At 39.5% G+C, this 27,152-nt stretch overlaps 3 protein-coding genes across 4 annotated transcripts; 1 reads left to right on the top strand and 2 right to left on the bottom strand.

Moving 5' to 3' along the window:
• Positions 1-2,630: 2,630 nt before the first annotated feature.
• Positions 2,631-13,432, bottom strand: LOC139768925 (putative sodium-coupled neutral amino acid transporter 11). The gene is made up of 7 exons (XM_071699585.1): positions 12,771-13,432; positions 9,775-9,828; positions 8,673-8,760; positions 8,298-8,507; positions 7,893-8,145; positions 7,442-7,790; positions 2,631-7,358 (listed from the first exon to the last, which is right to left on the bottom strand). Exons 1-7 carry the CDS (start codon positions 12,840-12,842, stop codon positions 6,891-6,893), a joined length of 1,494 nt encoding a protein of 497 aa, XP_071555686.1. The 5' UTR covers positions 12,843-13,432; the 3' UTR covers positions 2,631-6,890.
• Positions 13,433-13,840: 408 nt separating this feature from the next.
• On the bottom strand, positions 13,841-22,134 carry LOC139768924 (mitogen-activated protein kinase kinase kinase 7). Of its 2 annotated transcripts, XM_071699583.1 has the most exons (9): positions 21,887-22,124; positions 21,064-21,289; positions 20,864-20,981; positions 20,437-20,766; positions 20,096-20,208; positions 19,417-19,835; positions 19,115-19,217; positions 15,994-16,247; positions 13,841-15,829 (listed from the first exon to the last, which is right to left on the bottom strand). In XM_071699583.1, the coding sequence occupies exons 1-9, from the start codon at positions 21,962-21,964 to the stop codon at positions 15,659-15,661; spliced, it is 1,812 nt and encodes a 603-aa protein (XP_071555684.1). In that variant the 5' UTR covers positions 21,965-22,124; the 3' UTR covers positions 13,841-15,658. The 2 variants fall into 2 exon arrangements, with proteins under 2 accessions (XP_071555684.1, XP_071555685.1); XM_071699584.1 differs by lacking the exons at positions 13,841-15,829; positions 15,994-16,247 and adding an exon at positions 18,269-18,833 and having other exon boundaries at positions 21,887-22,134.
• Positions 22,135-22,289: 155 nt separating this feature from the next.
• On the top strand, positions 22,290-25,523 carry LOC139768926 (uncharacterized). The gene is made up of 3 exons (XM_071699587.1): positions 22,290-22,536; positions 22,620-22,890; positions 23,012-25,523. Exons 1-3 carry the CDS (start codon positions 22,433-22,435, stop codon positions 23,519-23,521), a joined length of 885 nt encoding a protein of 294 aa, XP_071555688.1. The 5' UTR covers positions 22,290-22,432; the 3' UTR covers positions 23,522-25,523.
• The last annotated feature ends 1,629 nt before the right edge of the window (positions 25,524-27,152 follow it).

The raw sequence follows: 27,152 nt of genomic DNA, 5'->3' as shown, positions 1-27,152 counted from the left end.
GCCATCGCTCGTGGCTCGTCGGAAGCGCTTGCGCTTTTCTTCAACGGCGAAACGTTCCTCCGGATGAAAATCCGATTCGGACCTTTTGCGTTGTGATGTATATTACGTTATTCGTGGAACGCGTAGAGGGAAAGTAGAAATACTTTAGCGGAATGAGAACCAGCTATCGATTAGTCCATGCGAGGTCAATCGGTCCCAGGAGTTATGACTGGAAAATTGTATATTCTGGAAATAAGGTAGAAGAAAAAGTGCGCATACTTGAGTTGAAAAAAAAATATTACAGCTAGATAAGTTAAAAACGTAGGAATATTTCGCTGTATAAAGATAAATTTGAAACAGTAATTTATAGCCCTGTCCTCTTATATCGTTTTTAAATTTGAAGCATTGAAAATTATATAATTTTAAAGATAAAGAAGACTAATAGCCGTATTCATAGTCCTTCCTTGAGGAATAAGGATTCCTTGTTCCTTATTAGTTATTCTACATTTCATTAACCTTCCTTGATCGATCAAGGAACCTTAAAATTTATGAAGTGTAGAATGAGGAACAAGGAATCCTTACTCAAGGAAGGACTATGAATACGGCTATAAGTAAAAAGTATTAACGTGACAAATACATTACAATATTATTGTTTAAATATATTTTTCCTAAAAAGAAGGTAACGACGTCACAATCTAAGATACTTTCACATCTCAGATTTTCAGGTTCGCTTCGTCGTTCGCACCGCGTCTGCCTCGATTAGGGATCTGCTATTGAACTTATAATTTTCTCATTTTTTTGTAAATGGGAGCAGAAAATGCAACGTAATAGAGCTATAAAAAAACAGGCCTTAGATCTCGATCGGTCGGGAGGTCGCGGTCCAAGCGGTTTCGAAATGCGGTCTACGAGCGACGGCCGTCGCAAGATTAAATGGGTCGAACGGGGGCCAATCGAGGCTGACAGCGGGCCAATTCGGCCGGCCGCGGCGTTCTCGAGGCAGGGCTGCGCGGATGTCGGTCGGTCGGTCGGTCGGTCGGTCGGGGGTTCGCGAGCGACGATCTCTTCTCATCTCGGCGGAAGATCGATCGATCGAGCGCGGGCGACCGGGGAGGGTATCTACGATTAACAACACGCGCGCGTTCGCAGTCGTCGCCATCAAGGCCGTGTGTGGATTTTGTTCCCCGCCTTCCGTTCCGTTCCCTTCGCGCGCGCGCGTACGTCAGTCAGTCTCGCGATTCGCGATCGCATAATCATCGTGATGAGGAAAAAAATACGACGATCCGACACTCGCGAGGCCGCGACTCCCCTCTGCCCGCAGATTCCGCGGGCATTTGATCGCGGCGCGATTTAGAAACCGAAACGGATGGACGCGACACGTCGCGTCGAGTCGATATAGCCGAGCGGGAGATTGCGCTTTCCCTGGAAACGCAGGCGCGGTGAAACGTTCATGGAGTATGCTTCTCTCTAATCACTTTCGCTCCCCTCTTGCTTTCGTTGTCGAGTGAAATCCTACGATAAATCGTCCCGATATAGGAGAGGCGAGCGAACGATTGTCCCTGATGAATTGACGCGGGCATTAAAAGCGCGGCATTGTTGCGGGCAGAGATTGAAAACGCTATAAAAAGAAATATCAGTTTCTACGTGAATGAAACCGAGTTCCCAATTTTATGTAATCATCGAAGTAAATAAAAACTGATCGGAAATAGAGCTTGGTACTCAAAATAATCACGAGGAAAAAATAACATGAAATCCAAACGAGAAGGAAATGACATGTATGAATTACCCCCCGTTCCGTTTCACGCATGATGCGCGCATTGTCTATAGTAAACGTTACGTTTACTATAGACAATGCGCGCATCATGCGTGAAACGGAACGGGGGTTTAATGTCCATAACAACACAATTATAATTTAATTACAATTGTGATTAATTGTAATTGTCTAGATGTGTACATTAACAATATTGACTTTTTACTCGACCCTGGTCACCTTTATTCATTATAATCACAAATTTATAATGAACAAAAAATAAATTTATTCATTATAGTTACAACGTTTCGACTATTGGTTTTGGTCTTTCTCAATCGATTTAACTTTTGATGCTAATAAGCATCCTTTTTAAATTACTGTAAAGAATGTGTATTAATTTATATAAAATATGAATATCAAAGGAGATGAATATTACGAGAATCGTATTGCTTACATTGACATTCAATAACGCAGTAGCAATACCTACAGTAAATTACCGAAAAACCGCATTTATTGCCGATATTACTGAAATTTTCGGTTAAATACCGGTATAATTGGGAGCTTTTAGAGCATTGCGGTTTTACATATACACTGAAAAAAATTTTATTAAAATCAAGAAAATATATTTTTTTGTTCAAAGAAGTATTAGATAGATTGGAGAAAATATTTTAAACTCAGAAAAATGTTTTCTTAAATCTACCCAATACTTCTTTTAATTAAGGAAACTAAATTCAAAGAAATCCATTTTCTTGATTTTAATAGATTTATCTTTTAGTGTAAATTAAAAACGTGCACGCGATATATACATGCGCATACAATAACCATATAAAATTGTCACGACGTTCAGCCTTTGTCTGCGAGGGCAGGTGTACGGAAAGGGGGAATAATAACAGAACGCTTTGCGTTAATCTCAAGTCGTCTTTTATTTCGCGAAATAAACCTAAATAGATAACATTATACGTATAGCGTAGCATCGCGGGTACGCGCGCCTTATGCACACCCGTATATATTTTGTAAACGCATCATGTGTGCCACGTGTCTATCACAGAATAAATGTGGTCGGAAGACCCGCGATACGGTGGAGAATAACGGCACGATTGCTTTTCGTTCGCTTTTCATCCCTTACGCAATCGCCTCGGGTCACGGCTACGCACACGCATATACACGCGCGCACTTGGTGTGCCCGCTCCTTACGCGTCACGCACTCGGAACCTCCTCCCGAGGAGGAGGCCCTCCTCCTTCCGCGGCTCCCCGTCTGCGTGAAATTACGTCGCGGCACATTTTCCCATGCTTCTCCGTGTAACGTCCTCTCCGTTGCGTGACCCACCGCGATTCTACTTCACTTTCTCGCATCGAGAAAGTACTCGCGGAGGCGACGTCACTTCTTTCTCCTAATCTTCAACTTCAACTAATTCGAAACGCTTTGTAAATAAATTACGTTTGTCCGGAGAAACGGAATAAAACCAAAGCAAACGTCGTTGGAGGGGATATTTAAGTTGGTATGAAATCACATAGAATTAATATTGCACGAATAATGAACTACGTTCTTATACGGGGTAAGGAGAAAGTGTCTTCGTTTTGCAACCCTCAAATATGTCGAAAGCGCAAAATTTATGAAAGAATTTTTTTACATGTAGATACTAATCGATTTATCTTGTTATTTTATGTATAAATAAGGTATAAATCGAAATATAGAAAAATCGATATTTTATGAGATATCTCACACTTTTCTATCAAAATAATATATTTAAAATATTCCTGTCTCTTTTATAAATTTTCGAACTTTTTTTTATAGCTTTATGTTAATACTTTTATATTCAGGAAGAAATAAATTACGTAAGAAAATATTGTGGCTCCATTAATAACATCTGTGACATAGATACCTCATGAAAAATGCATGCGATAAAATTTGCATGCGCGCATCACGTTTATTTTCTGTTTGAGATGCAACATTTTTATTCGAGATATTTGTTTTTTAAACGCTTTGTTATTTAAAATAACTGGGGGCTCTTTTCCGCTCTCCTCACTATACCATTCAACGATCTCCAACGTGTGTAAAGTTTACTTAACATCAATAGAACAATCATAAATAATATGTTCACGTTTATATATTTACGAACATTGAGATTGAATTAGTCTAATAAATTTTTCTTTTCTCTTTCGTCGAAATTGGCACTTATAAATGTTTTCTCGGACGCAACAGATTGATACTAGCTTTACTACACGGCGTCTTGCAACGCGAAATTGTCAAATTTAATGTCTTCAAGCGTAAAAAGATCAGTCTGTTGTTCGCATCGAGTCAAATTCTTTTGATCTTTGGCTTCTTAATCGCCCGCCAAACACTAAACATATTAATTTTAAAATTCCCTCTCTACGCGGTCAAGCTTTATAGAGACAAATCATGAAGAAAAAGCGTCGTTAAAAATAATATCACAGGACAGTCCGAGTTATTAGTCGCTTACACGTGTCCTATTTGTTTGTAGAGAGTCGTTTTACAATTAAATTATACGTTTGCTGGGCGCGTCACGTTACGAGAGCGAAAGGAAAAGAGTTGGGAAGTCTTTATGTTTCAATTATAGGAGCTACTCATGTCCACGCGTGATAAACTTTACTACTTATGTCCGGTCGTATATATACGCGCGCTCCGTGGCTTGGTATATCTAAATCAATAACGATAATCTTGACATTACTACAGTACTGTCACAACCACGTAATGTTTATCCGTCAGGTCGTGCGTTACGAGCGAACGAGCGATCGAAAAGAGATCGGCGCGGCGGGGCGAATAATGTGGAGGCTCTAAAGGGCGCAAAACGCGAGTCTTGTCCTTCCCTCTCTCGTACGTGCATATAGATTTACACTTATCTTGCCGGTAAAATTATACATATATCTATATAAGGAATACCGCCAATGTGCGGCGCGCACGTGTATAATGATAACGCTGCGAACGTAAACGTCACTAAACGTACAAGTCTTGTCGCTCGAACGAGGCGTCTGTTTCACTGTGACACGAAACAGCGGATGTGTATGTGCGTGATAACATACGATATACGGTCACAAAATCTCTCTCGCTTTGCCTCATCACGTGTATATTCACCGATAATATATATTCCATTTTCCCTAGGCCGTTCCTATAATATATGTACCAACTTAGGGTCTTTATATAGTTTCTTATCTCAAATATGCTTTTTATATATCTTTCTTTATATTCAAATATACATAAACAGGTAAACATATTTGATTCTTTTGCCTTATGTACTATAGTACGCGAGCTACGCGCGAATAAATACTTTCCTCTTGTATGTGGTCTTTTTCGCATCAGTGTTTGTTTTCTGCAAGTGTAAAGCGTCATTTGGAGGTAAAAAGAGAAATTCACATTTGCCCCCCGATTTGATTGTGTCATTTCCACTGGCGGCTCTATATTATATTTTGATACATTACAGACACTTTGGCTCCCCTTTTCTTTTTTGTCTTTTGAACTATGAACATACAATGTAACTCCTCATAGCCAAATCTTCCGATCAACTAAACTTTGCAGCAGTAAATCCTAAGCGATGATTGTACCAGTATGTCAAGTGTTGTCGTTATTCGTCCTATTTTATGCTATTATATCTTTTATTTTCATATCGCAAACAAAATACTTGAGTTTAATCGTATCAAAAAACTTATGCAAAAAATACTTTTAAAAACGATTTTACGAGTCGTAAAAAATTAAAAAACTATCAGTGCTGGTTCTCTCTCTTTCTTCTGATTCTCTCTTTCTTCAAAAAAGAAAACGCAGAGCATGTCAAGAATCTAGGCAAGGTAGAACAAGTTGCGAATAAAAAGCTTTTAAGCCGCTAATTATCGCATTATCTTTCATGAACATTATAGATCCGTTTGTATGTTTCTTACTTTCAACATTCAATATTAGTCCCGTATCACGAAAAAATACAAACGTAGTGTGCATATATGTGTCGTGTATATATAGATATACAACGTATACATATACATAATATCTTCTCGTTTATAAACTATTTGTCTGTTCAACATCTTTTTAAAAATATAACGATATTTTAACTCACGTATTCTATACGTTAGTTGCCTAGTCATAATTTTCTAATCGCAATAACTATTCTTTAAAATTATAATATATTCCTTAAAATTCACGCATTTTTTATAACCACAGAGATTTTTTTTTCACGTTAGAGCCTTACCTCTGGAACTTTATCAGGACTAAAAGTACAAGAGTCCTTTCTATATATATATATTACGTACAATAATAGTATCGGAAGTTCAATAATTATCTCGATTGGTACATTAAAATTCTGAGACTCTAATAATATGCGTCGCGGAGAGAATTGATTAATCGTCTTCAGTCGTAAATCCCAAACTCGTTACACACTTGAAAGATTACGATTTTACTCTGTGACTCGGTAAATTTGCGTGCGACAAACATTCATAGGTCTGTACACTTTACTAAATGACGGAAAGAACGATTATATATCTATTGCCAATTTTTTTCGGATTTCTCGCTCGTAAGCCGAATCCTATATTGCATTGATTTTATATTGCGATAATCATGCGTTCGAGATATGATTTTCCAATCATATCACCCCGATATCGTGGAATAAAATCGTGGAGGGAACAGTATTTTGTCCAATATAATTAAATGTTCCCCATCGTTAACGTAAACAATAACATTCCGTTTTTTTTTCCCCTATAAATTTACGTCCCACATATTTAATATTAAAGTCTACTGTAGAGCATAAAATGTTTCCACAATATGAGATCTATCGATTAGGACATCACAATAGCATATATCGCTATTCTCTTTAAACCTGATTTACAACCAGTTTGATTTACAACCAGTTTGATTTACAACCAGTTTGATTTGCGCAGTTTTATTTTCCGTTTAACGACACGGTATTATAATCGGGTACCCTCTCATTGGAATAATATAGGATTTAGTCATAGATAAAATCCTGCCGTATCTGATCTTGTAGAAACTTTCAACTCTTTTCCCGCAAGTTTGTTGTAAAATTTCACGTTTTGAGATTTTCGAAGCAATTATATATTGGATACGCTGCGTCAAAATGCTATACGTTATTATTTCTCCCGCAAAAGTAATCACCCTATACTTTCAACAATTTAGCAGACCTACGATTAAGCTAGAGATTTACCGTGCTTAATCGTTAAGCTTAGATCTCGTGCTCTCCGTGTTGCTGTAGTTTTCGGTGGACACCATGATCACTTCGCTATACGGCGTCGTCCCATTTTCGGGGGTGCAATACGACGCTATGCCGTGAAAGCAGGTACCAACCGAATTATTGTTGAATATAATCAGCAGGAGACCCGAGATGGCGACCAGAATACCGGCGACCATCAGGCCGAGCGCCGGCAGCTTCTTGGACGAGAGAACGGGCCCCTCCTCGAGCTTGAGGTAGCAGAGACCGGGCAGAATGTAGGCGAGCGGCACCGCGGCGAGGATGCCGTTCAACTCGAGAACGACGCCGAGGCAGTCCGTCCATATGGAGATCAGATATGCTATGAATAATATCGCCAAGGTGATTATCAGGTACTTACGGTCCGAGTCAGGCACATAAGCCTCGTCTCCCTCCAATTTTTCCGTCCCCTTGATCGCCGTCATGAGCACCTGAAGCGGTAATAAATCGCGATCGTATAAACACTTGAAATTCTCCGATCTGCGTTAGGCGACCAGGATGAGAGAGACATTACCTCGCGCGTAACGAAGCACTCGATCGGAAAGGTGAGGAGTATGGTGCCGCTGAACATGATCCTGGCGAAATTCATCAGATCGTCGTCCAAGCAGTAATTCTCCATCAGATCGCCCTGAACGTACGACGTGAAGGTCGCGTAGCCGGTAATCCCGAAGGCCGCGGCGATCAGGAAAGACGTGAAGAGAGACCAGTGCGTCACCACGTCCCACTTCTGCTGGGTCGCTCTCTCAATCGAGCCGTAAATCAGGAAGGTGTTGTGATGGCACATGAAGGCGAACGCCATTATACCGATGGACTGGACGATCCCTGAGAAATTGGCGAACCTCCAGCTGTCCTTCTGACTCGGGCTGCAATCAATCACGCCTATGATTACAATCATATAGCGAATTTACAGGAGATAACAGTGACCCTCCCCCTCCCCATGAACTACAGGCGAATATCTCGCTTACACCGTGTCGGACATGGTGTCCATCCGGATGAAGATGGCGAGGAGAATGAACCCGATGCAGACCAGAGAGAGGAAGGAGATTCTCGCTAACCGCGCGATGTTCCTGTACAGACAAAGCGGGACGATGATGCAGAGGGTCGTCAAGAGGGTGACGATGTTTCGATGAGCGAAAATGTTCCATTGGTCCGTCCCCGTCATTCTTACCAGGACCGTGGTGACCGTATCGCCGACGACGACGTTGTAAGAGATCATCGCTGCAACGTCAATAAAAGCGTTTCATGCGTTGATTAAATACATGGTCGAAATATGACGGTCGACATGGATAAAGACAGATAAATATCATTATTTATTTATTATTTACTTATAAACGTTCTTTGGGATAGCATCCCTTCAAGCACTAACGTACCTATGAACGGATAAATGAACTGCAACACCGTGAGGATGTAGAAGCCGACGCGGCCGAAACTCGCTCGCATCAGGCCCTGATAACTCATCTCGCCACAAATGTGTCCGCTTCGCACCATAAGAATTAACGAGTAGTCGGTCAGTGCCGCTACTAAGATTAACAGGGCGATGCCGAGACCGAAGCCGGCTTGATGCAGAGCATACGGTATTCCTGTAAAAATTCACATTAATCTAGCCGACTTTAGGGTAGGGCTTCGCAGAATATCAAGCGGATTTCTTTTTCCCTTCTACAATTATTTTGACGATATATATATAATTTTCAACGATATATATAATCTCGAAATTAGATCTAGAGCTATAGATCATTTTTTCTCACCGATGACGCCGCTGCCGATGATGGAATTGATGAAATTGAAACTCGCGAGCGGCAGGCTGCTGAATTTGTCGGAATCTCCTTCCTGCTCCTACAAAAAAGCGTCGACATTAGCACGAGTGCTTTTCGCAGTGATAAACGCGGCAAGATATCGTATTCAGTGCATTCAGAGTATCGCGATATGTTAACGTTAATTAACGTTAAACGTTAATTAGATGTCACATTGCGTATTCGAGCTCGTACCCGCGAATATTCTACGAGCGTCCATATATTTTCATGCTGATGAATATTAATGGCACCAGCGAGGGAAAAAGCCGTTAATTCCGAGGCGCCGTTAAAAGTAATAAAAATATACGCGGGTATAAATTATAGCGTAGGCAAATTAGCTAAGACAGGCAGGAGCTAAACGGTTACGCGCGATCGCAGTTCAGCGGAATAATTTGGAGCGATACCGAGAGCGTAGCGGAGAGGGAGCGGCGCGATAAAAGTTAAAAGAGCGCTGCGAGAAAATGATAACGCACGTGCGCCAGGTCGTAGGCCAACGGCCCGTGACTAATTGACGAATTGAACGTCGCGTCGGAGGAGTGCATCGTCCCGTCGGGGCAACATTACGCGGGACCAATCGATAGGCCAATATCAGCGAAGCTACTTGGGAAGTTTCTGTCGCGCGCCAATTAATCCATGCTTGTTGTGCGCAGCCGGCGGGTATCTCGCCTTGCAAATTAGAACGGGCATAATGAAGCTGCGTCCGTGGCAATTAATCGCTCGTCGCTCCAATAATTAGAGGGAGACGGGAATGAGTGAAGGAAGAGGGCGAAATAGTCAATTTCTATAATTAATTTACAGAAAAAAAGAAGAGTTAAATCAAGAGTTATATACTGGTATAATACGTTTATACGAGTATAAACTGCAATTTATAATCTTGGAACTGAGATTATATTGCGTTAAACGAAGAAAATTTGCTTGAATGAAGTCATTTATATAGTTCAATCAAGATAAAAAAGTTAAAATTCTTATAAGAAAATTATAGATTGTTGTGTATATACGAGTATATAAGTTTTAATTTGACACTTCTTTTTTTCCTGTGTAGATGCGCAACCCTTACCCCGACTAGGTGTCTCGTGTCATCGCAGGACTCTTCCGATGCGACACTGCCGACCTGTCGAAATTTCCGAAACAATGCGTCAGTCATATAAGACAGTCGTGTGCGAGATGCGGTTTTCGCAACGTATCCGTATTCCTCTTTCGTGTATCGAGATAAAACCCGACGGGGTAACGAGGATTTTCATCCCTCTCGTCGCTCGCACACAGAAAGAAAGAATATTCTTGATTCAAAAATATCTTTAGTTTTAACGTAGAAATCATAAAATAAGATTATATAGCGTTAAACAAAGAAAACTTGCTTGAATGAAGTTATTTTATATATAGTTCAACTAACAAGTAAACCCTTACCTTCTACCCGCCCGCGATTGAAATGAGACTTTGGGAAATGATTTAGGCATGCCTCAGGATCATTTAAAGCTAGTCAGATTTGCTGCAAAATTCTCAGAAGCGCCAGAATTCAGAATCATTGTTAGTGGCTTGGCGGGGTCTACCGCCCAAACTGATAATTGCATTTGCATTACCTGAAGAATTGCGTGTAAAATTCACGCGAATAATATTATTAGGCAACCAAGTCCTGACCGTTTAACGGCGTTTCCTTTAATTTGATTTTATAAAAAAATTAATTTATAAATACTGATTAAGTAGAATAGAGTAGTGTGGTGGCCGCATGTGTCCGCCCTACCAAGATGGCATCACATTAATTAACCGCGAGCGCTCGGCCGCGCCGACTTAAATGTATAAACAAATTCGACAACAATATTCATTGTCCTGATCGACGCTCTCACCGACGATCTCATCGGACGACAAGAGGTAGGCGGGCATAATATTTGTGGAGTCTGAGCATCGCGACTCACGGAGAGTCACATGGTATTTTTGGGGACACATTCTCTATACAAGTACATCCATCCAACCATATATTTCTCTCCATCACCGTCATCCCACGATCTACCAGGCGATCTCCAAAGTAACGAAACTGCGTTCAGCTGCTGCAAACAGGGGTAATTTTGTGGAAACATCCAGAAACAACATCACCCATAGAAGTACATGCAATGCATTATCAGTTTGTACGCTAGACCCCACCAAGCCATCAACAATTCTGAATTTTGGTGTTCCTGGCAATTTTGCAGCATATCCGACTAGCTTTAAATGATCCTGAGGCATGCCTAAATCATTTCCCAAGATCTCATTTTAATCGCGAGGGTGGAAGGTAAAGGGGGTTCACTTGTAAGAAACTGAAAATATAACGAAATTTTGCTGAAATGTATTTCAAAATCTCGCTCAATTGACCCCATTTCATTATTATTCCATCCATATTTCAGTAAAAATTCAGTTTTTAGTTAAATTCAGTTCATTTCGTTATACCTAATATTTCAAAAAATTTGTCACCACTTTTCAACAGTATAATTTAACTTTTCTTATATTTTACAATATTACATTACATTCATTTTAAAATATATTCAAAATTTTTCAATAATTTTATTTCACTTTTCATAGCATTTTCAGCAAAATATTTCCGTCAGGGAAAAGATTATCAAATTCTTATAAAAAGATTACAAATTGTTGCGTATATACGAAACAATGAGCGCGTTAATTTGAGTATACAAGTTTTGATTCGATACTTCATTTCTTTCTATGCACTTTCCGTCGTTCGCGGGTGCTCGCGCATCCATACGAGTACCTTCATTGGCAGTACGTCTCAGACGGATATGACAGCTCTTCGCGAAAGGCAGAACCGCGCGGGAGAAATCACGGAGGCATTGATTGAAACGAGCGTATCGGGCGAAATGTCATCGCGGAAATTTCTCATCGCGGATGGAATTGTTAAGAGATCGCGTCTCTCTTTCTCTCTCTCTCTCCCCCCCTCCCTCTTTTCAAGACGACGGAAACTTCAATCTCGAAGATATTGGAACCCGCGCTCGCGCGAGGAGAAGAGCCGTAATTGCGCGTTTCTGTTCGGCTCGCGCGATTACACGCCGGGGAGAATCGAGCGAGAATCGCAGAGAGCAATCAAGATCGCGGACTTTCTTGCGCTTAACACCGCGGGTTAAGAGCGAATAGAATTAACGAGGTAGCGAAAGTGGCGTGTATATAGTAACTTTCTCGTACACTTTTTACAATCGCTAAGAGGATTCTCGCGATTCTCCAGCACGGTCGTTCGCGAAATTACTTAGTAAATCACGCGACGGGGTTGCTCGATAGCCGTGCGGTGGCTATTCACTTGATAGATCCCGAGAGATTTGCTATATATTTCGAGCAAAACTTCCCCTCGTATGTGGAAAAAAACTATTACGTAATACAAATTACATAAAGAGCGTATTCTTTTTACACATTCTATTATAAAGCTGTAACATATTGTAGCATATGTTGCTATAAAAATTGACGAGTAATAATTTTTACTTGAATCAGCAGAAATTATAATGCTTCTGAAAAGTTATGCGCGTATTTTAAATTCTACCAACGTATAAAAACTTAATTATAATAAAGGCTTACCATGCAATCAATCTTTTTTCATGTCTGAAAAATGACTATATCGATATTGTAGTTTACTACAAAATGTTCAATTTGCATAAAAGCAACCGAACTCAGGTTGTAAGACTTCTTTCTCACTTTAGGGGAACTTGAGTGTTTTAAATTGTACATTAAATAAAGTATTCGAACAATCACAGTAATTCTTTTGTAAAACGTAACATCTTTGAATAAAAATACCGTAATTTCCGTCATAATGTCAGTATATCCTAGAATAATAAAAAACCTTATTGCAATTTTCACTACGTTTCCTTCGCGCAGAAAATCTCAGTAAGAAAGAACACACACGAGAGATAGATACGAGACGGTCTCTCCTCGTTGTAGTGCCGTTTAATGATCTGATACGTCGCTTCGCCGGCGATGATTTCGCTTCCGCGAACGAGAGAAAAACGGAACCGGATGTGCGCGGTCGACACGGTAGACCATATCCTCCGCCGTCGAGCAGAGCAGAGATGGAGACGGCTTACTCACGTCCTCGAAGTTCTTTTTCGCGTCCAGGATGTAGCTCTTCTCGTTGACATCGTTGGACGCGGCGTGGGCCATCCCGATCTCTCGCGATTAGGATCTCCTCTCGCTCGGTGAAGACGGCCTATAACTCTAACGGGAGAAAATGATAGCGCGGAAAAACGTGCAAAAACTTAATTAAAGGGAGGGAACGAGACTCGCGGGCAGGTCCGTAGACGTCTGAAGTTCCGGCCTGTCTTCTGCCCCTTCTTCAGCTTCTCCGCTTCTCGTCTTTCCCCTCTGGCCACCGTTCTCCCTCCCTTACACACTCAATCCGCTCGCCCCTTAGTCTCTCCCTCCGCTCACGCACGCGCGTACATGTATTTTAGCCTATTTCTCTCTTCCTCTTTACCGAGAGCCTCAATCGCACCCCATCGTCCTCCCCATTTTTCATCCTCCTCCCTTGTTCTCGGTTAATCGGGAATCACTAGTTCCGCACTCGTCCTCGTCTACCCAATGTCCGCCCACGTATGCGCACCCCTCGTGCCCTCCCTCCCGCCCCTCTTCTCATTCATCTATCTCGTCTCGCCCTCGCAGCCCCTGCTTTCTCCCCCCGGTTAACCGGTCGTGTCCTATTTTCTTTCTATCTCTCGTGTTTTCCCTCCGTCAAGATATCGAACGAGACTGGAGCCAAGTTTATTGATTCCGTGGCGTTTAATCTTCCCCATCCAGTTCCACCAGAACTTCATTCTGCATAACGGAAACGTTCCACGTCCTGCGTTTTTTGCGTGAGATACATGAGCCCCGCGCGCGCGGATCTGCGCCAGATCGTTACGATACGTACGGATATAGCAATGTACAGCAATAGATTCAACACAACCCGCTGATTGCAAAAAAAGCGGATTGGATGCACGACAGAAACTAGATTTTCCATAGTTTCCCGTATAACAAGTTCGCCGCTATTAAGCCATTAGTCTTTCATCGATCTTGTAAATGACCTATCAATAGCATATGTTCATACGAGACGTTCTTCTAACTTTACTAGCGCTAGCGTCTCCGTGCCGGGGATACATAATAAAAGATCTTGAACACGTTAGTAAATCTCACGGCAGCTTTCAGAGATATATATTTACAATTCTATATTACATTTTCACATATTTAAACAACAATTTCATCAGCGATTCTCAGGAGAGAACCTATCGAGAAATTTCCGCAGAGCGTATAATTGTTTGATTGTTTGTTATCGCTGTCAAGGTAATACACGAGGATAGTTTCAGGCTCTCGTTACATTATACTTAACATAGGAACAGAAATGAGAACGTTAGCTGCGAGCTGCAGTCGCCGCCAATCGTTAACACGCGCGAAACTTTATCATTTCCAATATCATTTTTCTACGAAAAGACAATCCGTTGTAACCGCTATCGACATATGCGCATTTTCCCGTACCTATTTTAATTCTAACAAGCGCTTCATGCGCTTAATATCATTTAAAATCTTTTTAATACACGCCTCGCGCGTATTTATTCCAAATATTATATTTGTCTTGCATTTAATTCGTCAAATTCAAATGGAAACACTAGTACGCTTCTGTATATATCATGATTAGTGCACTGACTTAAATAATGTTACTTCGTTAGATCTGTCATTGCAGAGAAGTCAAGCTCGCAGGCGAGACGTAAAATAGTTATTTACATAGACAACCACATATTAGCAAAGCGAGAAATTAAAAAATATTTTAATCTCTTGCATAATTAACTAAAAGTAGCAACAGGATGTGGATTGTGTTTCTGACACATGATTAATTCAATCAGACGGTCGAATATACAGTACATATATCATACAGTAATGAAAGGACGCAGACCTATATCAATTTCTAGATTGATACTTGATATCTTCACTACTGTGCGATATGCAATGCATGAGCACGAAAATTTCAGATAACTTCGGATTTTCATCTCAAAATGATCTCAGTGGGCCTATTCTATAACTCTTAACGACAGTTTCGTTATCGTTATATTGTCGTTGAGCAGCTTTTTTACTATACGTAATATCTGCGCAACGCAAGTATAACGATAACGAAACTGTCATTAAGAGTTACAGAATAGACCCACAGGAATCTGCTATTAATGGACATCATGATAAGTCTGAGACATTTCTATACTGCAAATACTGTATGTATACTGTATACTGCGAATATCACATAGAAATAAGCGCATAAAATACTTTCCATTGATAGACAATAGTTTAAATAATAAAAGCTGCATATTATATCACACAATATACATACATATATGTATACATACATATTATATGTCAAAATGTAAACGAATGACTCGATGAATCGAAAGGACTAGATTGCAATTCATTATTAACAATGTCTTCGAGGCTTTGCAATCAAAAAAATCTTCCATATTCTATATTCTCTAACATTCTTAATGATATTACCGCACTTGCGTTTGAAAGTGTGAAAGTGTGAGTGTGTGTGTTTGTTTTACTCCCTTGTATTGATTGTATATCTTGTATCAATTGAACTCGTGCCGCAAACGAGAATGATGTAGAAGACAAAAGATGTGACTGTGGGGGGAAAAAAACTAACGGAAGGGGCGTATCTGTAAGTGCGTACTTGAAATTGCGCTTTTCATGTCGAAAAATCGGAAGTCAATTGTACGGTTACCGCGCGTGGATAGATAGCGAGTTTTGATAAGATCGGAAATGATCTTCCGCTATGGGCGACCACTCTGATTCACATACTCTAGTAAGCGACGCGGTGTTGATTTACATTCGTACGAAATTGGATTGGAATCTCAAGGTAATTCCATCCGCGTTGCACATCACCGACTAGTCGTCGGGACCGTGCAACGTAGCGTAAGTACACTTTTCGTCGAGACCTTTGAAACACGTCAAGTCGCAGGATCTCAAGAAAGCCTCGATGGGTCTTGACGGTGAGGTACCACCACCCAGCCGTTGTTTCCCGAAACGGCGGGCCCTATCGTCGACGCGGCAGCGGCACTCGTCAACGCCCCCCTCTGATCCTTCATGATCTGCAATTGCCGCGTCAAATTGCGACACAGTTTCAGCAGAGATTCCTGAAAGTCATCGCGTCAATTGCAATAATTTATCGATGTTTGAAGCCTTTTTAAGCTCAAGGATATTTTAAGAGTTACATTATCATCAACAAAGAAATCATCCATCGGCTCCAACGCTGCAAGCGAGTGCGAAATTTATGCAAAGAGAAATAAAAAGGAGAAACCTTTTCGTCTTCTAGCTTCCGTAGCTCCTGCTGCTGCCGGAGACTGTCGACGCTCAGATTCTTCAGCATCTCGTTCTTGTGCTGGCTTAACAACGCTATCTCCGTTTGGACCTTAAGGTATTCCTCAGCTATCTGCTTGTGCTCCTCGAAGATCTCTCGCGAGAGTTTGCACGTGTCGTCGGGCGTGAGAGGCCTCAGGTCGGCATCCAGTAGGCGGCAAACGTTGCCCAAGTCTTCGCTCGTGGTGCTGCTACCTATGACATCCCAAGATTTTATCACGGATGTTGATAATCGCGAGACTATCATCGTATTCGGCTGCAACGAAATACGTATTATTAAGAGTACAGTCCTAAATATACAAGCGTAAGCCTAAGTAAGCCTAAGTCTCCAGGATATAACAAGATTGCATGTTTGCACTGGCAAATGACTCGCTCGTGAAGGTTTTAGACCCAGCATCGAATCGCTTTAACAAATCTGCGCGCGCTTCCAGTCTTACTAGTCATCCGCAAACGTAATTCCTCATAAATTATAAATATGCTTCGAGCACCGGTTTCGCCTAGAGAATCTGATGAGCATGTACTAACGCAGTAGGACCCAGCAGCGCTTGAGAGTGTCGGTGCCGACGATCTCCGGGTAGTCGTCGCACATGTCGATCATCTAGCAGCCGCCGCTCTCGCGCGAGCCGCAGTTACTTCGACGATGACGATTAACGTCCACGATTATCCTCCGACAACGTGGCCGATCCCGTCGGCATAATTCCTTTGTTCGATTCTTCGCGATCAGATTCGGCTCCCCGTCCTAGGGAGTAAAGTGGCAGCCACGCAGACAGCGTGATAGAGAATCGCAGCGCGGCGATAGCGATATCAGGGATCTCACTGGGACGGCTGGACCCTCGGTAATCTCACGACGGTATCGCTAACGGATTGTTAAGTGGAATGATCCGGGAATGTGCGGCCGTGTTAAAAAGATATATATCAATTCCCGGTCGGATCGGTCGATGTGCCCTCGATAAAATCGAGCTCGTATTGCGCGCTTGGCGACCTGCGATCGGCGGGAGGTGCTCCTCCGTAGGGAGTCGGCTCTCTACTAAACAAACGTACGTCTATATTGGGGATGCTGACTCAGCCACACCTGCTTCTAAATACCCCCCACCCTCGACTTCGTCGAGGAACGTCGCGGAGCGTATATGTGAGCCAAGAACAAAACCGCGCTCTCCGCAGCTTGATTCATCCTCGAGAGAATCTCATGCTTGATTTTTTTTTTTTTATTCATCTCGCGGTCATCTTTGTCATCTTCCTCTATTCTTTTGCGCGTATTGCCTTATCTTCTTTCTCTTTTTTCTCAACGTTTCTTTTGCTCGTTTCCACAATTTGTCTCTCTTCCTCGCGTTTCCCTTGGCCGTTGGCGCGATGGTCGTCCTCTTCTTCGTCGTGCCAATCAAAAGCGAGTCACACGTCCTAACGATTAGTCGTCAGTTAAATTTAGTGCACGCGCACATCGCGGCTGCTATTGCGGCTACACGGGCCCTTTGCCAGGGTACACCACCGGCGAACTCCGCCGATCGACGAACCCTCGATGAATATAGCATGCCGAGCTCATAAACTCATAACTCGTCCCTTCTCATATCGCCGTCCGATCGTATCTCGAGATTTGACCGCGTTTACATTATTTGTACGGTCACTATACAAAAATACATGACCCCGTGCGAGGAGATACTTTTATCTGTTATACACAGCATATGTCTTATATACAGCAGTGTACATACGTAAATTTTTACAAGCTTTATGCGTAAAGTTCAAGATGTTTAAAATTATAACGAAATGTGCGCACGCAGAGATCTATACACTAACATAAATATATGCTCGAGAAAGGCAGAAAAAATATTGCAATATTAAACGATTGTTATACCTCGCCGGATGATTGCGTAAAGAGAACAATTATCGTGTTGAGCTAATAACTACGACGAATTGCGTACGTAGAAACGCATTATGAGCAATGTGCGTTAGTCGACGCAGACGAGAGACGAAGACGTGGTCGAGGAAGGCGCCCGGTGAGTCAGCGCACGGTGCTTAGTATTCTAGGCCGAAAATAATCTACTTCGTGTACCACAAAGCGCTACTCTGTAAGCTCAAAATGCGTGCTCGTGTCAGCTCGCCTGAGGCGTTGTGTCCATTAAAACGTTTCGCATTATCCGACATATTAGTCACGCTAGCTTCGTGCCTTTTTCATAATTGTGCCGAAAGATCAGATATGATGAATTAATGATAAAAGTTAATGATAGAAAAAATATCTCCTTTATCATCATTGGTCGATTACTATATCGCAAATCCTGTGATAAACTTCCTATATCGATATTTATAATGCAAATACAGTGATTTATAGTATTTTACATGCCATATGTGCTATAACATTACATGCATTATATAATTATTTATGTTATATCTATATTATGTAATATATATAAATTTATAATTATTTATAAATTTATTATTAACAGTATTATTTATATATAATACTGTTATATACTGTTAAATAAATATAAATCTTTCTTGATATGTTCAATATTTCTGGCAATAACGGAATATTATTGTACAGTTAACTTATGCATCGATTGCCATATAAGGCATAAAACAGGTAATTCTTGCGCTAATGTTCCTGGCAATATGCCTTCAACGAGACAGAGACAGGTCTCGCACAGACAGCCAGTTTGGTGCCACAGCCTCCTTGCGATCTTTTTTCGTCACTTGTTCTGAGAAAGGCTCGAGTGCATATTCAAGTACAAGCCTCACGAAACTCTTCCTGCTTGTTCGTGAATAAATCGAAATCAAAGCGATCCTGTACTATATTTGAGCATCGCGCACAAAAAAAAAAAAAAAAAAAAACAAATCAGAACATCGATTCAGTAAAACGAAATATATACTTTATACAAGTATAGATAAAAGTTAAATAAAAGTTTTTAACAAAAATATAATGCACAATTAGAGTTTAATCATAAAGTTTCTAATTTTTTTATTCAGTATATTTTTTCATGAAATAATTCTATGTTAACTAATAGCTCAACATTATGTAAAAATTGCATTTTTATCTACATACATAAGCAAACCAAATTCAAAATACTTACTTTGGTTATTTTTCTTCGTTTTGTGAACCACTTTGTCTAATCCGGCCATGTTATTTGGAATTACATAAGATGTGTCAGAGGAGCTCTGCAAATCCCAAGCGTTCTGCAAGATTTATAAAAATTATTTTTAATACAAATACACATTTACATACATTTGATATTATGAATTTAATAATATAAACAGAGATATGTGAAATAATCAAACAGAAAAAGTTATATGTGAGACGTAAAAGACAGAAATGTATAAACTAAATTATACAAAAATAATATTCAAAATACACGCTAACAAGAAAATTACCAACCGGATCGCATTCCACATGCAACGGAGCGAGACTGCAGTTTTTGTCTTGTAATGCGGCGAGCTTGTCGTCACATGCCGTTGTATTTTGCGAAATCGATGATTTAACGTGTTCTAAATTGCTGTCCACACTCCCATGAAAGTTATTCAATACCGGAACTTCGTCAGGTATTCCTTGAAATCCTAAATTATTTTCTCGCGGCGAGAATTTCGTCGATCCATCGTTGACCGACGTTGTACGAGATAATGCAAAGGGTGATGAATTCTCTTCATTGAAGCATTCGTTAGTTTTATCTACGGGCTTTGGAATTGTACGAATGGTGCCGTTTGCGACGGAACCGTTCATACGAAAATCTAACGTACTGACTATATCTAGTGTATCTTCCCTCGAAGTTTCGTTTTCATCTATATCATCTTCACTACCTGCAATATATATATAACACGTGTATATATGGAGGGGTAAAAGTCATAGTGGTGTAAGTCAAATTTTTTTAAATTTTTTCTCGCGTGCATAGATGCAATCTATACAATATATAAATTGCATCTATGCACATGAAAAAATATTTTTAAAAATTTGATTTACACCACTGTGGTTTTTACCCCTCCATATATATATATATATATATGTGCAAATGGTTCATGTATTATGCAATAATTATGACATAAATATGTATTTTACATACTTATAGAATATTCAACGGGTTCTAAATGGCGGCTGAAAAATTCTGATAGTTTGGTCATTATCCTCACGACCTCGTCCATAGAAGGTCTTTCTTCAGGTGCTTTCTGCCAACATCTGTCGAGAAAAATAACAAATATAAGATTAGGAGATAGATCTTATATATTTCAATAAGTACACATATTTTTTTATAATTGCGTGATTTTTAAACCATCATCCACAAATATTAGAATTTCATGAATAGTCTGTATACAAATAGTGGACTTAGACTTGTAAGTCAATAGATGAATTTATACACTAATGTGATAAGTTATTAGCCACGCTGTTCTTTTGCATATCTCTTACCTAGTCATAAGATCCTCAATTGGTTTCGGGCATCCTTCTATTAAAGGAGGCCTTTGTCCTACATGAACAGCCCACATTATCCTATAGGCTGAAGCACCAATATCATCAAAGGGTTTTTTGCGTGTTAAAACCTCCCACAAAATGATACCCCAACTAAATACATCGCACTTCTCTGTATACCTAGATCCTTCAAACACTTCTGGTGCCATCCACGCGGCCGAGCCTTTATTATTAGTCATATATGTATTTAAGTCACAGGCTGTGCCGAAGTCGCAGATTTTAAGCATCTGTCCACCCATAACTAACAACAGATTGGGTGGCTTTAGGTCTCTGTACAAAATCAAATACAAATTCATCAAATTTACTTCTCAATTCACAGTTTCTTGAACATGAAAGGACATCAAGAGCGCATTAACGTTATCTTTACCTGTGTATCAGCGGTTTGGGCTTCAAATTGTGAAGATAGGCGACACCACGCGCGCACTGGAGAGTCCAACTCATAGCGTGACTGGTAGTGTAATGTGGTTGAGGATTGCAATGTAGCACTGCACGTATAAACGTAAAATCTTAATATGATTTATTCAGTTTGCAAAATTAGACGAGACAATTTCTTCCGAGGGGCATTACCGTTATATAACGATCCACCTTCGGCATATTCCATCACCAGGCATACCGGATTCTTGGTACACGCCCCATATAATTTAACAATATTAGGATGGGCGACTCGGGACAGTTGTCGAACTTCCACAGTGAAGGCTTTTCTCTCTCCTTCCGAATTTATGTGTTTCACGGCGACATCCTGCCCTCTCCACTTTCCTTTCCACACAACTCCAAAGGAACCCTTGCCAACTACCTACGATCGAATAAAGACCAGCGATAAGTCAGCGAAATACAAACACTCTTAGCTGAACATTTTGATCTCATATATATCAGAACATCGGGTAACAAAACTGTATATTAAAAGAGAATGTCATCCAACCGTATGTTCTTTTTTACATATGGGTGACTTCGGTCAAACTCCGATTGATTTAATCGACAATTATTTAATCGGCAGAATCATTAACAAAGTAAATAGTAAAACATCCAGCTGTTTCATCTTTTCTGATCTAATCTTTCTTACCGTGTATCAAACGACGAGAAATTAATAATTCTGTTCGTATTAACATCATAGGTATTACTTAAAGTCTTAAAAAGTTAATCGCTCATCAAGTTAATAGAAGTTCGGCCGAAGTCACCCCCCTGTATTCTCTTGTGTACGACTGATCGTTCTCTCTCCTTTGAGGTTATCCTGCCGAGATCGAACGCTCCGTAGGAACGACAGGAGTACGAAACAGGCTTCGGCTGTAAGGATTAGCGATCGAGAGACGACGTTAAATACGTAAGAATCACCCCGGTGAGCGTTCGCTTTCAACGATCGAGAGAAAATAGAATACGATGCGGGAGGAACTACCTGCTCCGTTTCGATTTCATTGTAATCGATTTCCTCAACGAACTGCTGCTGATGGCCGGTCATCTCTTTGCTCGCCATCGCGCACAGTCGACATCACATCACTTTCAGGGCACATTTAACCAACGAGTTGCGAGTGCGCGCGCGAGTCTGTGTTTGTGTTTACTCAAAATTGGCTGCAAACAACCTCGCGGATCGCCATTTTCCCGTATCAGGCCGAAGGGCACTGCACGGCTAATCCCGTTAGGACGAGCGAAGCGCCACTGGCGGCCCTGCTAGGGGGCACAGTATAACCAGTAGTCCGACTCTGTCAATTGTTTTGGTTCCGCGTCGATCCGATCTGCGCATCGACATTTTGTTGGAAGCGACCAATCAGAGGATTTTTGTATGCGTGGTAGTTCAACGTCGGTGTGACCCCGCCGAGGCGCCACAGTTTATACGTGGTTGCAATTATACGTTTGACGATGAGATAAAAATAAATTCGTTAGTCAGTGTGACGCGCAGAGACACTTGATATTTTGGATAATTTTGATTAGATTATTTTCCAAAATGCCTAAAAGCATAGGTTATACAATTTGTAGCGTTCGAGATTGCCGAAATACGAGCAAAAAATCAAATTGTCATTTCTTTCGTTTCCCTAAGGATGCCGAAAGGTTTGTATATATCGACTTTTTGTACATGTTACAGAACAATTATTTTTCCTTTAAATCATAATACAAAAGTTTAATAATTTTAGGTTAAGACAGTGGGCAATTGCGTGTCGTCGCGAGGATCTTTTGAAAGGAAAACCAGAACGTGTTTATTCCCGCAGAGTTTGCAGCGATCATTTTGAGGACCGAATGTATACAAATTATTTGAAAAACCGTTTACTTTCTCTGGCTCAACCAACTCTCAATTTGGGTGAAAATTTAGAAAATGATCAGAATATGGTTTTAGAAAATGATCAGAATATGGAAAATGTAGAAAATGATCAGAATATGGAAAATTTAGAAAATGATCACAATGTGGTAAGTAAATTAAAAATGATCAATTCAAGATTAAGTAAAAGAATCGAGCTGTTGATTAGAAGATACTGCAGCTGATAGGTTTGAACCTGCTAGACGTGATCTTTATAAAATCTGATTTCAGAATTGTGCAAATGCAAAAAATAACACTTCATCTGGCATGCGAAAAACTACTCATTCGTTGGAAGAGGGAGAAAGGTCGCAGCTTTCCGCAGAGCCTGATGTACGAGCGGAACACAATGTCAGCTTGGAACCAATTAACATCGCCAAATTTCTTCAGCCTTCAATCGTCGTTCTTTCAGCAAACAACAGTATTGCAGATCCTAACATTGCAGTCACCGCAAGGCCCAGTGGTGTTAGAAACCACAAAGAAGTACAGAGTATTAGTCATAAAGTTACTCAAACCACGAACGATTTGTCTGCTCGTACTCCGAGAAAATTAAAGGCACAAGCAGAAATTAGAATGCTAAAAAAAGAGATTGCTACTTTGAATGAAACGATAAAAAAACCACGTACTAAAAATCAATTTTTGGAGGACTGTGAAAAATATCTGCCACCGCGGATAGCATTGTTTGTAAAAGAACAAGTATTAGCAGGCAAGAAACAAGCCCGAGGTCGGAGGTATTCCCTATAATTTAAACGATTGTGCTTGAATTTGTATTTTAAAGGGCCAAGAGCGTACAGGGCTTTGTCATCGATATTTTCTTTGCCAAGTAAAACGACTCTCAATGATATAACACTTAATATTTCTATTACGAGCGGCATAAATCAAAACGTGTTCAATTTACTGGCCAATAAATTTGCAACTATGCGAGAGTCTGGAAAAATGTGCGTAATATGTTTTGATGAAATGTCATTAAAATGCCATTTGTATTATGATAAAAAAACTGATAAAGTTATCGGTTTTCATGAGAGTGGCAATGAAAAGCAATTCCAACCAGCAAAATTTGCATGCGTCTTTCTTGCAAGAAGTATTTTTAGTGATTGGAAACAGCCTCTTGCGTACGAACTTTCGAATACAGCTTGTTCAACTGCAGTTCTTAAACAATTACTCACTCAATGTATTTTTGAATTGCAAAATATTGGTGTAACAGTTGCTGCTGTAGTATGTGATATGGGTCCTAAGAATAAGCAACTCGCAAATGAATTAGGAATTACGCCTAATAGTACCCCATATTTTACGCTGAACAACCGCAAGATTTTTTTCTTATTCGATGTGCCGCATTTGATAAAGGCAACGCGAAATATGTTTTTAAAATATACTTTCAAGTTTGGCCAATATTTTGCTAACATACGTTACGTAAGACAATTTTATGAGATCGATCAATCAATGCCGTTCAGGTTGGCGCCAAAATTAACTTACTCTCATTTAAATCCAAGGCCACAGGAAAAAATGAAAACTCGATTAGCTCCTCAGCTTCTTAGTCAAAGTACGGTGGCAGGTGTAAGTTCATATATCCATTTTGGAAAAATATCAACTGATGCAGTTGGGACGGTAACTTTCATAGACAAAATGGATAAACTGTTTGACATGTTAAATTCCACCTCTAAATACGAGGGAGACAAACTGCACGCTCACGTTTTCGAAGGGAAAGAATTCCAGACTACCTTTTTACAAGAATGTTTAGAGTTTTTTGATTCATTAATAATTATTAATCACAATGATCAGAACGTGACAAATCAAATGAACTTCATCAATGGCTGGAAAGTTACTATTTCAGGCGTGCTGCAACTATGGGAATGTCTCAAAGAAAAAGAAGGAATTGTTTCTCTGCAAACAAGGAGATTAAATCAAGATCCTATAGAAAACTTTTTTGGGAAAATTCGTTTAGGAGGAGGAAACTGTCCGAACCCTTCTTCCTGGCAGTTCACTCGAGCATTCAGAAAATTGCTGTGTCAGGATTTCTATAATACGGGAAACGAAAACTGCGAAGATGATTTTGACAATATCTTGCTAGACTTAAGCAGATTGAATGGAGATATAGGAGATGAAATGAAAGAAATTGAAGAAGAAAGTGAAGGCGGACTTTTTGATACATTTACACCGGATGATACTGATTATGAAAAGCTCAATTTAGTTGAAAAAAATTCAATTCGTTATATATGCGGTTTTTTGATTGGTAAATGTTTAAAGAAACATTCATGCACAATTTGCAAAGAATATAGTATCGATCACGTAGAATTTGAAGATTCGACAATTTATTGTTTTTTTAAGGCATACCAAAGCAATAATTCAATTTTTGGAAATTTAAAAATGCCACATAATAATTTTATTTTTTACGTGTGCTCGTTGGAAGCGATTTTTAATCAGCACTTTGAAAATATTGTTTTGGAAAAAAATATTATACAAAAATTGTTAGCGGAGGTTGAAATAATAACATTTAAGCACCCATGCAGTAGCTTCCCACATTTATATTTAAAAAAATTATTTTTTAGAATGCGGATATATTACACATTAAAATTTATAAATTACAACTTTAAGTCATCCACAAACAAAAATAAAATGATCATTTGGAGACACGATTAAATACCGCTGTACATGTAAATATATGTAATGTATTTACATATATATATGTAAATGTATGTAATAAATATATACCGCCGTATATGCAATAAATGTAACTTTGCAAAAATGATATTGTTTTTGCATCATTAATTTTAATTAAACTTTACCACGAATATAAAATCTTTAACATCAAATAAAATAATTGCACTATTTTTTTATAATTTCAACTTTAACCTCATAATTTATAATAATTTGCAATAATTTATAATAATATATTAATATTTAATCTTACAATTTATAATAGTTATTTTATATCTAATTAGCACTTGAACAATTCATCGAAACTGCTATGCTAGCAATTTCATTAATCATTTTTATTCGTACAATCTTTTTTCTTGTATTCCTACCTAGGCCATTTCTAACGCGTGAATAATATATACAGTTCTTATGCGTCTCTTCTAAGTAAAATTCTGAAAACCCGGGGCGCTTTAACTTCTAAGTGCAACCCTGAAAACCCGGGGCCCTTTAACCGTTGATACGCCGTTGGCGCTTCCATAATAATGGCGGCGAATCGGGAACCGATAGATCAAAGGTGCCGACAGAGAGTCGGACTACTGGTTATACTGTGCTAGGGGGTGTCTGTGGGTGGGGGGGGGGGGGGGGTGAAAGCCCGTTTCGAGCGACTGAGGACCGCGACGTCGGATGGCGCTCGCGGTACAATTCGGCTTCGTCCGCTCGGCACTCGATCGCGTTTCATTTTAACTGAATGGCATTCTTTTAAGATTCGCTTCGCGAGTGCGGGACTGAGGGAACCTGATGTGACAAGAATATTTGGAGGTAATGAGGTTATATACGTGTTAAGTTTGTTAATTTCGAATCTCGACTTGATCTCGAAGTATATACATATGTAATGTATTGTATGTAATAATGAGACGCATATTCAATCAAGATTTCAGATTTACTACATTACGAATACATTTATGCGCGTAATTAATTATGTCAATTGTAGGAAACATATTTGGTAAAATGAAGAGTTTATATTATTTATTTGTATATCGCGAAACATATATACATACGTAGGTGCGCGCATGTATGCATATATGTGTTGTACAAAAGATAAAAATAAAGAAAAGTGATAGAGGAAAAAATTGGGTGATATAAAGGTCTATGCCACTCTATGCGATAGATCTGTTTTTTCGTTTTTTTTTTCGTAAGTACAAGAATGCCTTACGTTTCTTTAAATAAATTTATTTTAAAAAATATACAATATAAATAAAATATATATTCAAAGAATAACATTATATATTACATTATATATATATATATATATATTTATTATATTTAAATATATATTTTTTATTTATATCATTAAATTTATATACCTACCTACTTTTTTAAATAAATCAATTTCTTTAATTATTTCGCTTATTAGAAAAATATATAAATCATCAAAATATCAATAATTCATGATATATTTTATACTTTATTTTCACATAAAATATAAAACGTCTCGTGAAATATTTGTTTATCAATTATCTTGCTTAAAATATATAAAACAAATATTTCTATTATTTTACGCTTATATGTTCACGAAATATGTTTCTTGTACGTGACACAATTTTTATGACACTAATTCCTATTATACTCGGCGTAAAATTAAGATGCCGGAATACAAATCGGGCGAGATCGAAAATCCCGCGTCGTTGCGGCAGAACGCGACGAAACAATACGTTCGCGGAACATCCGCGTTATCTGCAAT

The sequence above is a fragment of the Temnothorax nylanderi genome, unplaced genomic scaffold, assembly GCF_030848795.1.
Source record: "Temnothorax nylanderi isolate EJ_2023f unplaced genomic scaffold, tnyl_v1.0 TNYL_tig0019_pilon, whole genome shotgun sequence".
Lineage (NCBI taxonomy): Eukaryota > Metazoa > Arthropoda > Insecta > Hymenoptera > Formicidae > Temnothorax > Temnothorax nylanderi.
Note: the sequence above shows the minus strand (reverse complement) of the source record. Positions and strands in the feature narration are given on the sequence as shown.